Consider the following 15,000-nt stretch of genomic DNA (forward strand, 5'->3'; position numbering starts at 1 on the left):
TCTCTCCATCCTCCCCGGGTCGTCTCCCGAGCGCCGCCCGGGCCGCGGGGCGACCTGCCCGGCTTCAGGTTACACGGACTTCGACGACGACGACGACGACGACGGGTCACTTTCACGACAAGAGCCGCATTGTGATCCCCCGGTGGGGGGTCAAAGGTCACCTGGCCTCGGAAAAAAAAACAAAAAACAAAACAAAACCTCCGAGCGCGAGACGTCCCGGGACCGATCGGACCGTTTTATTCGACTTTAATCACAATGAACGGCGGCGACGCGTCTCCCCAGCCTTCTTCCCCCGGAACCGGGGCGCCTCGGAGCGGCGCGGTCAGCGGGGAGCTCCGCGGGGGGGGATCCGGGTCTTTTGTTTTGGTTTTGGGTTTTTTTTTTTTCCTCTTGGATTAAAAGTGAGGAGAAGGTGCCAAATACACACACACACACACTCACACACACACTCACACACACACACACACACACACACACACTCACACACACACACACACACACACACTCACCATCCACCAGGTCCTGGCTGAGATGTCGTAGCAGAGCTGCCACTTGATGGAACCGTCGCCGCTCTTCGCTGCCATCACGCCGCCGCCGCCGCCGCCGCCGTCCGCCAGCTTCATGTGGAGCCCCGACACACACACACACACACACACACACACACACGCTCACACACACTCCCACCGCGAGACACACACGCTCGCGCCGTGTGATACACACACACTGTGAGGGAGCCGCGTGCAGCCGCTGATCATCAAGAGGGAGAGAGAGAGAGAGAGAGAGAGAGAGGGAGAGGGGGAGAGGGGGGGTGAGAGACTAAGAGAGAGAGAGGGAGAGAGAGGGGGGAGAGAGAGAGAGGGAGGGAGAGAGAGAGAGGGAGGGAGGGAGAGAGAGAGGGAGAGGGGGGGGGTGAGAGGGGGAGGGAGGGAGGAGAGAGAGAGAGAGGGGTGAGAGACTAAGAGAGGAGAGGGAGAGAGAGAGAGAGCGAGGGGGGGGTGAGAGGGGGAGGGAGGGAGAGAGAGAGGGAGAGGGGGGGTGAGAGAGGGAGGGAGGGAGAGAGAGAGAGAGGGGGTGAGAGACTAAGAGAGAGAGAGGGAGAGAGAGAGAGAGCGAGAGCGCACACACACACACACACACACACACACACACACACACACACACACAGAGCTACCTCCGACCCGGGGTGATGGGGGGGGGTGTAGGGGGGGTCATCGGGTGAGAAACGAGATCAGCGGGACTCCAGCGACCATCACCCCGCTGTCAGGAGTCCAAATCGCCGCCGACTCAAGCGAACGGCACCGGGGAGCAGCGGAGGACCGGAGGACCGGAGGACCGGAGGACCGGAGGGGCGGGAGTCCGGAGGTAGTCAACCCGGAACCCGGAGTCCAAAACCCGGCCAACCAGACCGCAGTGGAGCGGAGCTCCGGATTGGGGGGGGGGGGGGGTTGTTTATGTTTTATTTTTGTTTTAAGGAAAAACCAAATGGTTAAAACAAGAATCTGTAAAAAAAACATTAAAAAAAAAAGGGACGTTTATGTATTTTATTTCACTTTTATATCAACAGAAAAGTTTAAAAAGTAAAAGTTTCGTGTGGGTGTAGTAACCTGAACGACCATCAGAGGGCGACATCAGAGCAAAGCAACACAATGATCAAAGCACAAAGCATCCATAGGAATATATCGTTCAACACATTTACATAGAAATACACGTGTAGAAATAGGTTGCGCAAGAATATACACGCAAAACAAATGAAGAAATATATAAGCAGGAATAAATACATGGAAATAAGTGTAGAAATATATATGTAGAAATAAATATGTTGAAATAAATACAAACAAATATATATATATGTTTTCATAAGAATATATTTAGCAATATTTACGTAAAACTAAATCTGTAGAAAAAATATATATGTTGGAAAATTACATAAAAATAATAATTTTCTCCAGACTAAGATGTATATAATGAAACCAGGAATTTCTGTGTTTATGTGGCAACTTAGTGACGAATATTTGTGTTTTTGATGTTTAAACTTGAATGTTTTTAACGTTTAAAACCCTCAAAGAAACATGTTGGGTTTTTTTTTAATACGAACTTTTCACATGAAACTGTGGTGTCAATGTGCTTATGTAGTTTTATGTATATATTTCTATGGGATTTAAGAGATTTTGTGTTTTCAAGCGTGGAAATTCAGAGGAAAGTTTTGTGGTTTTTCACATGAAACGACAAATATTTCAGTTTTTAATGTGAAAACCTAATGGGATTTTATTTTGTTTTGTTTTGTTTTTAACATGAAAATGTAAGTAGAAGTTTTTATGTTTTTTAACACAAAACTTCACGAAGAATTTTCATGTTTTTAACATGAAATGTTAACTAGAAGTTTTTGTTTTTGAACTTAACGTGAACATTTTTGTGTTTTTAACGTTAAAAAAAAAAATTCAACCATTATTTGTTTTTTTAACTGCAGAAATCCACACAGGCAAGTTTTTAATACGTTAAATTCTCACATGACAACTTGTGTGTTTATTAGCAAAACATAAAGTTTGTGTTTTTAACCATTAAAATCCATAACATTGTTTTAACGTCTTTTTAACATACTTATATATTCCGAGGTATTAAATTTCTTTGTATAGAAACTGATGAATCCCCGTAAGTTCTGATCTTGTAAGAGACTTTTTTTTTCTTTCCGAGGCTAGCTGGAGTTCACCTGTCGGGGGAGGGGGGTGGTGGGGTGGGGGGGCTCAGGTTCAGGTTTCTCGGGGGGGGGGTGGGGGGGGGGGTAGATTAAGGTGCAGCGAGGAACAGGACTTCCTTTGTGGACGTTGGAATGCGATGTTGGCCGGAGATAAGCAGATGGGGGGGCGGGGCTTATGACCCGGGCCGGCCCGCTGGCCAATCAGGAGGAGGAGTCGCGTCAAAGCCGAGTCACAAACCTTTCATCTACGAGAGAAAAAAAGACGTTTGTCCGATTGTGACTGTTTATGATGACGTCATCAGTCCGATGAGGATAAATTATGATATTTGGGGAAAAAAGTTCCAAAAAAGGTACAAACAACAAAACAATTGCAAATTAGCAACAAATCTTTTAAAATTGGATAAAATTGAGACATTTAGCGTAACAACATTAGCTAGCATCAAGCTATAATGAATAATGTAACAAGATATATAATGTAAATATAATATAAAAATACAAAATTGCGAAACCAAAGATCCTTTTGATGACGGCCAAATTTTTATGTGGAAATTTTACAAAACTAAATCAAATTTCAGAATTTTGTTCACAAGGCGTTCATTGTATTAGCTCGCTACTAAATTCAAGCTAGCCTATTTCACCTCAATGACTGACCTTTTTAAAGGTGTTTTTTTTTCTGTGGGAAATTTTACATAAGATAAGATGATTACATAATTGTTTCTTTTGCCACAGGGACAATAACTTTTCATAACCTTTTTTTGTTGGTAAAAGTCACATTTCACAATCTTTTCCGTAGTGACAATAAACATTTTCCTTCATAATGAATCAATAGTTTGATACTAAATTCTATCTGGCCTGGTTGATCTCGACAACTTAGCAATTTTTAACAACTTAAAATTTTCCAAGCTATTTTTTTGTCCGTGTGAAAGTTAGCGACAGTAAATTAGCTGGTTTTCACTCGTTCATCTCCCCGACTTAGCCGAGCGCCTTTTTGCTGGGATTTTTCAAACCGTGGCTAGTGACGCTAAAACTAGTGGCATGAAGTAAAAGTAGACACACACACACACACACACACACACACACACACACACACACACACACCCGGGGGAGTTTTGAGGACCTGATTGAATACATCTGCTTGGAGTAGCTTCCCTCGGGGCGTCGCACTCCGCCGTCAGATGGTGCTGCAGCTGCTCGCTTCGCTCGCACCGAGAGAGAGAGAGAGAGAGAGAGAGAGAGAGAGAGAGAGAGAGAGAGAGAGAGAGAGCATCTCCATGGAAACCCACCTGTTTAGTTAAATATATACGTCTGTGTGTTTATATAGCTGCTATATCCTAGCCGCTACCAAGTAGAATGCTATCTCTTAGCCACTATCGACTAGCCGCTATCGACTAGCCGCTATCTACTCGCCGCTATCGACCAGTTGCTACCAACTACCCACTCTCTCTTAGCCACTACAGAGTAGCTGCTATCGACGTGCCGCTATCGACTAGCTGCTATCGACATGCCGCTATCGACGTGCCGCAATCGACTAGCCACTATCGACTAGTCACTATTAACTACCCTCTATATACGAGTCACAATCAACTAGCCATAGTCTACGAGTTGCCATCTATTAGCACCCCTATCTCCGAGCCGCTATCTCTGAGCTATCATCTGCTAGCCACTGTCGAGTCGCCATATCGACTAACTGCTATCTCGTAGCTGCTGCTTTTCTTGCTGCTAGCAACTCGCCGCTGTGTCACAGTCACTATGTACTAGCTGCTATCTAGTAGCTGTTACATCATAGCTGCTATGTACTAGCCGCTACATGCTAACCGCTACATCCTAGTCACTATGTACTTGTTGCTACATCCTAGCATTATGTCCTAGCCGCTACATCCCCGGTGGCTATTTGTTAGCCACTACGTCGGAGCCACTACACATAAACACTACGTGCTAAATGCTACGTACGAACTGCAATTGTCCTCGCCACTGTATCTTAGCAGCTATGCTAGCAGTCCGTCGCTAGCCCCGCCGCGTCCTGGCGTCCTCCAGGACTTTTGTTTAACGTGGCGACCTTTCCGTCGGATCTCATCGGATCATCGTTTGTCCGTCACGTCGTGTCAACGGCCGTTGGAAACTTTTTCCCGCATTAGTTTGGGCGCTTTTTTTTCTCCCCCGTCTCCGTCGCTCTCCGACAGCTAGCCCCGGGGGCGGCCGCGCGGCGTGCCAGCGCGGCCGGCGTCCTGCCAGAAGACTCAGCGGCCATGTTGGCACATCACAGTCCGTCAGTGGGGAGCGGCGATGGGCGGCGGCCAAACTCGTCAGGGCTCATGTCGTCTGACAGCTTAGCCAGCCCCCCTCCCCCGACAGATAGACCCCCCCCCCCCCCACACACACACACACACACAAACACATGTTCACTGCAGAAGTAGTAGAAAAAGAGACTTTCACGTATTTTGTCGTCTTGAATCCAGACAAACCCCGAAGCTGGAATCAGGTTTTAATGTCAAAAACTTGAATTGTTTTATATTTTGTGATCAATATTAACATTAAAAATATTTAATATTAACAATATAAACGCTAAATTACATAACTGGTATCAATGTTAAGAACGTTGTATTTGTAATTAATGTTGACGTTGAATATGACGTTAACAATAAAACATTAAATCAAAATTAACAATAAAACCTTGAATATGTAACTGATATTCATGTAAAAACTTTTTAACGTTAATATCTGACGACAGATTTTCACCTTTCAACGTTAAACCCGATTCCGACTTTTAATGTGAAGAGAAACTTTTAAAACGTTGTCGTGAAAACTCGCCTATTTATGTTGATATTTGCACTTTTTAAGCCGAAAAAAAAAGTCAGAATCAGGATTTTACGTTAAAAACCCGAAAGAAAAAAAGCAGAACTTTTATGTTTTTCGGTTAAACCTGAAGGCGACTTTCACTTTGGCCGTTCAGCCGCAGGACTTCCTGTTTTCCTTTGATCAGATTCTAACGCCGGTCAGCGCCAGGGTTGCCAGATGTGACTCACTGTTTTCAGTAAAACTCACACCTCCATAAAAAACCAGCCCAAACCTCAGCCTGTGTCGGAATCGTGTTAAAACCATAAAACTATTAAACGTGTGATAAAAAACAAAACAAGGTTCAAACTCACAAATGCAGCAAACAAACGAAGTGAAGAGGTGAGAGAGTTTGACTCCCCGACTGGGGGATTCTGTTTATCTGGCAACGCTGGTCGGCCTGAGAGCCTCCATCCAGAGGTTGGTCAATACCGGCGACAGAATCTAGACGACATGAGAGAAGAGAGCAGCTTTTATTCTGGCGGGGCTGCTTCCTCTTATCAGTGACGTCGATGACGAAGTGGTTGAAGTAGAAAGACATCTGGAGGGGGACCGGGGGGGGGTCTGGGTCTGGGGGGGAACCAGTGGGGGGGGTCTGGGTCTGGAGGGGAACCGAGGGGGTCTAGGTCTGGAGGGGAACCGGGGGGGTCTGGGTCTGGGGGGGAACCGGGGGGGTCTGGGTCTGGAGGGGAACCAGTGGGGGGGGTCTGGGTCTGGGGGGGAACCGGAGGGGTCTGGGTCTAGAGGGGAACCAGTGGGGGGGGTCTGGGTCTGGAGGGGAACCGGGGGGGGTCTGGGTCTGGGGGGGAACCGGGGGGGGTCTGGGTCTGGAGGGGAACCAGTGGGGGGGGTCTGGGTCTGGAGGGGAACCGGGGGGGGTCTGGGTCTGGGGGGGAACTGGGGGGGGGTCTGGGTCTGGAGGGGAACCAGTGGGGGGGGTCTGGGTCTGGGGGGGAACCAGTGGGGGTCTGGGTCTGGAGGGGAACCAGTGGGGGGGGGTCTGGGTCTGGAGGGGAACCAGTGGGGGGGGTCTGGGTCTGGAGGGGAACCGGAGGGGTCTGGGTCTAGAGGGGAACCAGGGGGGGGTCTGGGTCTGGAGGGGAACCGGGGGGGGTCTGGGTCTGGAGGGGAACCGGGGGGGTCTGGGTCTGGAGGGGAACTGGGGGGTCTGCTGTTTCTGTCCTCCCCTTTTTATTTATTTTCTCTACTTCTTTTGGTGTTTTTCTTTTTTACTTGTTTCTTTTCTTTCTTCTTTCACTTGTTTGAAGTCAAAGTTCATTCCTTCATTTCTTTTAAACGTTAAAACGACTTTATAGTGAAGTTTTGTGTTTTTTTACATAAAAAAAGTTGGAATCAGGATTCGACAAAAAGAAAAAAACAAACTGATTTTATTCACATGAAACGTTAAAATTTGAAACGTGATATAAACGTTAAAATCCTCCAAAGTATTTAAACACACATTAATGTTTTGACCCTAAAATTCGTAATCGTTTAGTTGCTCCTGCTCTCCGTTTCCCCGCCGCTAACGCTAACGCCGTTCTCACTGCTCACGGCCCGCGATCCGTAAACGCCCCCGCAATTATGCTAAGTAACACTAATTAGCATAATTAATGTGATCGGAGCTCGCCGCTGCCACGGGGCATCACGTCGTCGCGGAAACCGGCGCTCCGCGACCCAGAGGAGGAAAACAAACGAACCACGTGCTAAGTGTTAGCGTCATGCTGCTTGTTCTTTACAAATTGAAATGGATGTTAGCTTCATTAACGCCAGCGCGTCCACTCTCACTAGCATTAGCAGCCATTGACACCTGTTAGCATCATGGGTACTAGCTTATCTATCCTCACATGTTAGAAATAGCTGCACTGCTAACATCTATTGTTTTGTTAGCAATAGCATTATAGTGATTAGCATTACCCAATCATTAGCATCACAGCTACAGCTCTTAGCAATAGTTAGTGATGTGTTTGCAATAGCATTAGACAGGTATGACCATTAGCATTAGCATAAAACAATATTAGAATTAGCAGGTGTTAGCATTAGTGTTAAATCAGTATTGGCATTAGCCAGGTATTAGCATTACCAAAGTGTTAGCATTAACCAGGTGTTACATTAGCATTTACCATATGTCATATGTAAGCATTAGCCATGCTAACTCCTCTATACCTCACCGGTTAGCGTTAGGGACGCTCACTTCCTGTATCCTTGCCTCTTAGCATCTTAGCACCTGTTATCAAATTACGGCATTAGCCATGCTAAGTCATCTCACCTCACATGTTAGCATTAGCAATGCAAACTCCTCTTATATTATCTCCCCCTTTAGCGTCAGTGATGCTAAAGTTCATCCTCTCCCGCGTCTCCGCTAGCATCCTCCGCCACGTGTTAGCGCTTCAGTGCCGCTAGCTCCCCAACCTCTTTAAACACTCCCGGGTGGCTAACGTGCTAAAAACCGTTGCTAAAGTCCTCCGGGTGACGGTGAGCGTCTGTGGCGTGTAGCAGAGCACGTTAGCGGGACTTCATTTGTTTTATTCTAGTTTTAACGTATTCGTGTCTCGGGGGCGGCTCCTAAAATATTTAAATGGATTCTGGAGCCGCGCCACAGGAGCGTGTCGGCGCGCCGCTATGCTAGCTACATCATCCGGCATGACTGGAGCCACCTGCTCGCCGGGTGGGGTGGGGTGAGGGGGGTGGGAGGGGGGTCGGGGGGGAGAGGAGGGGCGCTCCCCGACGATTAGCTTCAGAGTGATACTTTTCTCAATATAGACGTACAAATATACGTAACAATGAACAAACACACAAGATAAAGAGCTAAAAAGCTCAAATGTATATAGAATGTCTATTAAAAATCACATCTACCAAAAACTCTTTACGTTAAATATTAAAAACATTAAAAAAAAACATTATGTACGGAGGTTAAATCTAAAATAAAGACAAAAAATACAAATATGGCTTTACAATAAATATAAAAAGTCATAAAAAATGTTACTGATAAAGAATAAAGACCAGATTTGGTGGTTCTGGAGCTCGATGGGCCCTGGAAGGACCAGAGACCCACCAGGGACCAGGAGCTGGAGGACCTGGTGTGACCCTGGACATAGGGTCCTAACTCCGTCAGGTTAGCGGGCTGGTGTTAGCGGGCTGGTGTTAGCTGGCTGGTGTTAGCTGGCTGGTGTTAGCGGACTGGTGTTAGCGGGCTGGTGTTAGCGGGCTGGTGTTAGCTGGCTGGTGTTAGCGGGCTGGTGTTAGCGGGCTGGTGTTAGCTGGCTGGTGTTAGCTGGGCTGGTGTTAGCGGGCTGGTGTTAGCTGGGCTGGTGTTAGCTGGCTGGTGTTAGCTGGGCTGGTGTTAGCTGGCTGGTGTTAGCGGGCTGGTGTTAGCTGGCTGGTGTTAGCGGGCTGGTGTTAGCCGGGCTGGTGTTAGCGGGCTGTGTTAGCGGGCTGGTGTTAGTGGGCTGGTGTTAGCAGTGCTGTTATTAGTGAACTGATATTAGCATTGTTAGCGGTGCTGGTATTAGCGGTATCAGTGGTGCTGGTGTTAGCAGTCTGTTGTTAGCTGGCTGGTGTTAGCTGGCTGGTGTTAGCTGGCTGGTGTTAGCGGGCTGGTGTTAGCGGGGCTGATGTTGGCTGTCACATGCTTGCACATGAGAGCTTGGCGTGACGCACCCCCCCCCCCCCCCCCCCCCCCCCCAAACACATACACACCTCCAATTAAAAATGCAAGCCCAGGTCCGGTTAGCTTCATCCCAGTGAGCCGCGCTAACAGCGCTGACAGGACGCTCTGGCAGGAGAAACATCTGGACGTAGCTCCCCCCACCCCCTTCCTGTTGTATAATAGATGTGTCCGGACCCCCCCCCCACCAGACCTGGGGCAGCGTTCCAGCTGCTGCTTGTTCACTTGAAGCTGCTGCAGGAGGAGGCGGAGTCCCTCAGGGTTTAACTGTGGGCCCCCTTCAGTTCGACACTGTCACACACTGTAATCAGATTACTTCAAAGAGTAATCCCCGCATTCATACAATTACCATGAAAGGACAGTGTTTTGCTCGCGCTTCCACGACAAGTGTTGTGAAAACGCTTCCTTTTTGCTTTTAGGGAGAAACTTTTCAAATGTGCGTGGCAACGATTTGGAAATATGAGGTAACGTCTGATTTATTGTTTTCATTTCACAAAAGTTTTTTGTTAAAATTTTGTGTTAAACTTTTGTGTAAACACAACCACCTGGTCTTCAAATGTGTCGTTTCACGTTTACACGTCAACATTTCAAATCAAATAATTTTTTCACTTTCATCTTGGAAAAGTTTTACATGAAAGGCAACATTTCTCTTTCTTGTGTTTTTTCACGTTTACTCAACAGTGTTTCAAGCTAAATGTGTCCTTTTTGTCTTTACTAGTGAAGGCGTGTCCTTTGTGCTGGTTTTTGTTTTGGGGGGTTTTTGTGTTCGTTTCAGAAAAGTTTTGCGTTGAAGTGAATTTCAAGTTTTTGCATTTTTTTTGTGGGTTTTTTTCCCCAAAAAAGTTTCGTTTTCAGTTCAGAAGTTCTACAATTCTGAAGTCGACCGAGGTTCATCTCAAGGATTAGTAAAGTTTTTGGAGGTAACATGACAACGCAACTTTTTGAAAATGCTCTGTTTAACTAAAATAACTAAACGCTCAAAAGTTTGTATGTCCGATTAGCAACATGCGCTACATTAGCTAGCCTGCTATGGATAAGTGTGATCTGCTAAAGTGTGAGTTGGTGGTGAAGACAAGAGAAGAAGTGAAAGAAGAAGAAGAAGAAAAATGTTTTTGTATGTAAATGAGCTCAAAGGTCACATTAGCATGTCTCCAGCGTTAGCGGCGGCATTAGTGGCAGCGTTTTTGGCGACAGCGGTTAGCTGACAGGTCGGCCCGCGTCCAGACCCTGTTTTACATAAGGCCCCCCCCACCCCCCCACCCCCCCGCCCTACTCCGTTACCGCGGGTGACCACCAGCCCTTCCGTCGTCACGGAGACCTGATGGAGAGCGACGGGGCGGACGGACGCCATGACGGACGGGCGGAGACGGAGGCTATGCTAATGAGGCCGCTAATCCGATTAATCCGCTCGCGTGTACGCTAATGTGGAGTGTGTGTGTGTGTGTGTGTGTGTGTAGTGTCTTTAATAAAGACAAAGTCAAGGGGACCTACACGACGACCCTGAGGAACTCCAACTGCCACCTGTCTGTCTTAATGTAGTGTAACAGTGTGTGTTAGAGACACGCACTGTTACACACATACTGTAGGTGTGTGTGTGTGTGTGTGTGTGTGTGTGTGTGTGTGTGTGTGACTGTAGAAATATAGACCTAGGAATATCGATGCAAACGTCTGTACATACAAGCACTTTTCTAGCAGTTGGCTTATGGTCCCTGTCCTGTCCTGTCCCGTCCTGTCCTTTCCTGTCTTGTCCTGTCTTGTCCTGTTCTGTCTTGTCCTGTCTTGTCCTGTCTTGTCTTGTCTTGTCTTGTCCTGTCCTGTCCTGTCTTGTCTTGTCCCGTCCCGTCCTGTCCCGCCCGTCCCGCCCTGTCCTGTTCTGTCCCGTCCCATCCTGTCTTGTCCTGTTCTGTCCCGTCTCATCCGGTCTTGTCTTGTCCTGTCCTGTCCTGTCTTGTCCTGTCATTTCCTGTCTTGTCTTGTCCCGTCCCGTCCCATCCTGTCCTGTCTTGTCCTGTTCTGTCTTGTCCTGTCCTGTCCCATCATGTCCTGTCCTGTCCTGTGCCGTCCCATCCGGTCTTGTCTTGTCTTGTCCTGTCCTGTCCTGTCCTGTCCTGTCCTGTCCTGTCTTGTCCCATCCTGTCTTGTCCTGTCCTGTCCTGTCCTGTCCTGTCTTGTCTTGTCTTGTCTTGTCTTGTCTTGTCTTGTCTTGTCTTGTCTTGTCTTGTCTTGTCTTGTCTTGTCTTGTCCTGTCCTGTCCTGTCCTGTCTTGTCCTGTCTTGTCCTGTCCTGTCCTGAGGGGCGAAGCGGGGACAGACGTCCTGCCGTCCAGCACCACTCCTGGATGTCCTCTTCGTCTTCATGACTGCAGGGACGTAACCTCAGGACCCTCCAGGATATTCGCCGTGTAGAAATATGTATCTGGGAAATATTGACAAATAATATACATAGAAATATATCAAATTAAAAGATACATGGAAATATGACCGCAACAAAATATATGAAGAAATACATGGAAGAAAATATATTAGAACCAACAATAGGTGGTTTTTACATGAACATTTACTTTGGAAAATATCAATGTAATGATAGATGTAGAAATAGTTACATGGAAATATATACACATAGATGTACGTGTGTGTGTGTGTGTGTGTGTGTGTGTGTGTGTGTGTGTGTGTGTGTGTGTGTGTGTGTGTCTTCCCGTATCTTCCTGCTGTTTCTCAGCTCACACACACAGTGTTAATCCGTCACTGTTTTCACACCCTGAACACACACACACACACACACACACACACACACACACACACACACACACACACACACACACACACACACACACACACACACACACACACACACTCAGGTTGGCACGGTGCTTGGTGGGGGGGGGGGGGGGGGTTGCTGGCCGGACCGTCCGGCCTTGGCTCGATACTGTTGGCAGATCTTTCACACACACACACACACACACACACACACACACACACACACACACACACACACACGCACACACACACACACACACACACACACACACACTCTGGCTGTGAAAGCTGGTCTGGGCAGCGTCTCGACATCGACCAACAAAATAAAATTGTGGCAGAAGCAAAACGTAAACAAACAGTTAAACTAGAACTGTGTGAAACATGAACATGATATATAAAAATAAATATATATATATTTGTTATATATATATATATATATATATAAAATAAAGTACATATAATATAAAATAAATATATAATAAAGGATATAAACAATATATATACTATATTTTTGTGTATATATATATATGTATATATATATATATATATATAGAGAGAGAGAGAGATTATATAGATATATAAAATGAATATATAATAAAGGATATAAACAATATATATACTATATTTTTAGTGTATACATATATATATATATATAGAGAGAGAGAGACAGCGATAGATATAGACATATAGATATATATTATATTGATATATAAAATAAATATATAATAAAGGATATAAACAATATATACACTATATTTTTAGTGTGTATATATACTGTATATCTATCGCTATCTCTCTCTCTATATATATATATATATATACATCTCTCTATATATGTATACATATATATATATATATATAGAGAGAGAGATATAGATATACAGAGAGAGATTATATAGATATATCAAATAAATATATAATAAAGGCTATAAACAATATATATACTATATTTTAGTATATATATATATATACTAAAAATATATATAAAGTATATATATATATATATATACATAGATAGATAGATTTATTTTTTTTTACTATATATTTAGTGTGTTTCTGTGTCGTTACCTAACAACCAGTGAACTTGTGGCTGAAATCGAAACGTCACGGAAGCGAGCGGCTCACTTGGCTCGTGCGACGGTGACGCTAACAGACGTTGACGTCCGGCCGGTCCCGTCGGAGACGAGGCTTCAGCAGCCAGCATGTGTGAGTGTGGCGGGGGAGGGGGGGGGGGGGGGGTAAAGGTCAGAGGGGGGGGTCCGTCGGCGGGGCGAGCGAGCGTCCGTGTGCCCCCGCGGCAGTGAACGCACCGCCGAGCCGCCGCTGCCGTTTCATGCGGAAAACACAGAAGTTAATTACGTGGAAATATGATAATGTGAAACGCCGGGGGGGGGGGGGCGGGGGGGATAATCCGGCTGCCCCCCCACCCCGACACCCACTGACCCCCCCCCCCTCGACCCGTCCTGTCGTCCCATGGTATTCCTCGCAGGGAGCGCCGGCCTTTTCACGACTGGACGGAGAATCGGGAGGATAATCTCCCGCCGCACGCTGCCGTGTCAGGTGAGGATGGAAGCAGTTCGGTAACCATGGCGACGACGACTCCGTCAAAATAAAGGGTTCAGCATCGGCTCCCCAACGATGCGTCAAACTGACAAACACTGGATTCAACGCAATGTCAAGAAAATGTCCAAATAAGTAAAAAAAAAAAATAGTCCCAAATGCGAAAAACTACATTTTTTAAAAATGAAAAACAAAAAAAAAATAGCAAAACACTTTAAAAAAAATTATAACACCTCAAAATAAGACTAACTAAAATGTTACAAAATTACAATAAATCAAAAAACAAAAAAAGTTTAATAAAACATATCATTTAAAAAAAAAGATAGAGAATTTAGAACTCAGGAAACAATAAAATGTTAAAAAATAAAAAATACCAAAGATGCAAAAAATATTCTCTAAGATTCATATTTTTATTAAAACACATTAAAATGTCGCCAAGCGACGAACGCAAAGCTAAATTAACGCTAATGAACGCTGCTAACGCTGACCAGCTCGCCATGACGGCCTCACGGCCGCGTTGCGCTCTTATTTTGAAAATATCGTCAGTGAAGTCGCAAACAAATTGCAACAAAACCTTAAACGCACCGCCGGCGTGTCGTGACCAATAACACTGGAAGTGTCCGCAGACGGATCGGGTTCAGACTGTGTCACCGTGGCGACGCCTCTCCGTGTCACTCGTGGAAGGCGGCCATCTTTGTTGGTGGCGGTGCTGCGATGGAATCCAGGAAGTGGTGAAACCTGGACGTGGTTCTGATGTCGGGGGTCGTCTGGCTCCGGAGCGCCGTCCTCGTCCTGCGAGTTCAGGGCCAGAAACGTAAACATGGACGCTCACGTCCAAGTCGCCGCCGTCCCGTTGTTTCTGGGTCAGTGAAGCTCCGCCCCCCCGGGGGCCGCATGCCGGGCGGCTCGCCAGCTCAGTGGGAGGCTCGGAGAGACGCCGACTTCCTGATGAGCGTTGGCCTGAGTCGCCGTGACAACGAAGACAAGTCGCCGTGACAACGAAGACGAGTCGCGGAGTCACCAGGGGACACGGACATTCATGTACCATTGGAGACTTTATCAACACTCCACCATCACCATCACCATCACCATCACCACCACCACCATCACCATCACCATCACCATCACCACCATCACCACCACCACCATCACCACCATCACCATCACCATCACCATCACCACCACCACCATCACCATCACCATCACCATCACCACCATCACCATCACCATCACCATCACCACCACCACCATCACCATCACCATCACCACCACCACCATCACCATCACCATCACCATCACCATCACCACCATCACCATCACCATCACCACCATCACCACCACCACCATCACCACCATCACCACCACCACCACCATCACCACCACCACCACCACCATCACCATCACCATCACCACCACCACCATCACCATCACCATCACCACCATCACCACCACCACCACCATCACCATCACCATCACCACCACAACCACCACCA

General features: G+C 46.6%; 1 protein-coding gene across 1 annotated transcript in view; it reads right to left on the reverse strand.

The window, feature by feature from the left end:
- The window catches only part of nfia (nuclear factor I/A), a gene marked incomplete at both ends in the record, with an annotated part of 33,647 nt that extends 33,063 nt beyond the window's left edge, over nucleotides 1–584 (reverse strand). The window contains one exon of the mRNA XM_080506359.1: nucleotides 510–584. Within this exon, the coding sequence (XP_080362485.1) occupies nucleotides 510–584 (75 nt within the window). The remainder of the gene's footprint in view (nucleotides 1–509) is intronic.
- Nucleotides 585–15,000: the final 14,416 nt, after the last annotated feature.

The sequence above is a fragment of the Blennius ocellaris genome (assembly GCF_963422515.1).
Source record: "Blennius ocellaris genome assembly, chromosome: 12".
In the NCBI taxonomy this organism is placed as follows: domain Eukaryota; kingdom Metazoa; phylum Chordata; class Actinopteri; order Blenniiformes; family Blenniidae; genus Blennius; species Blennius ocellaris.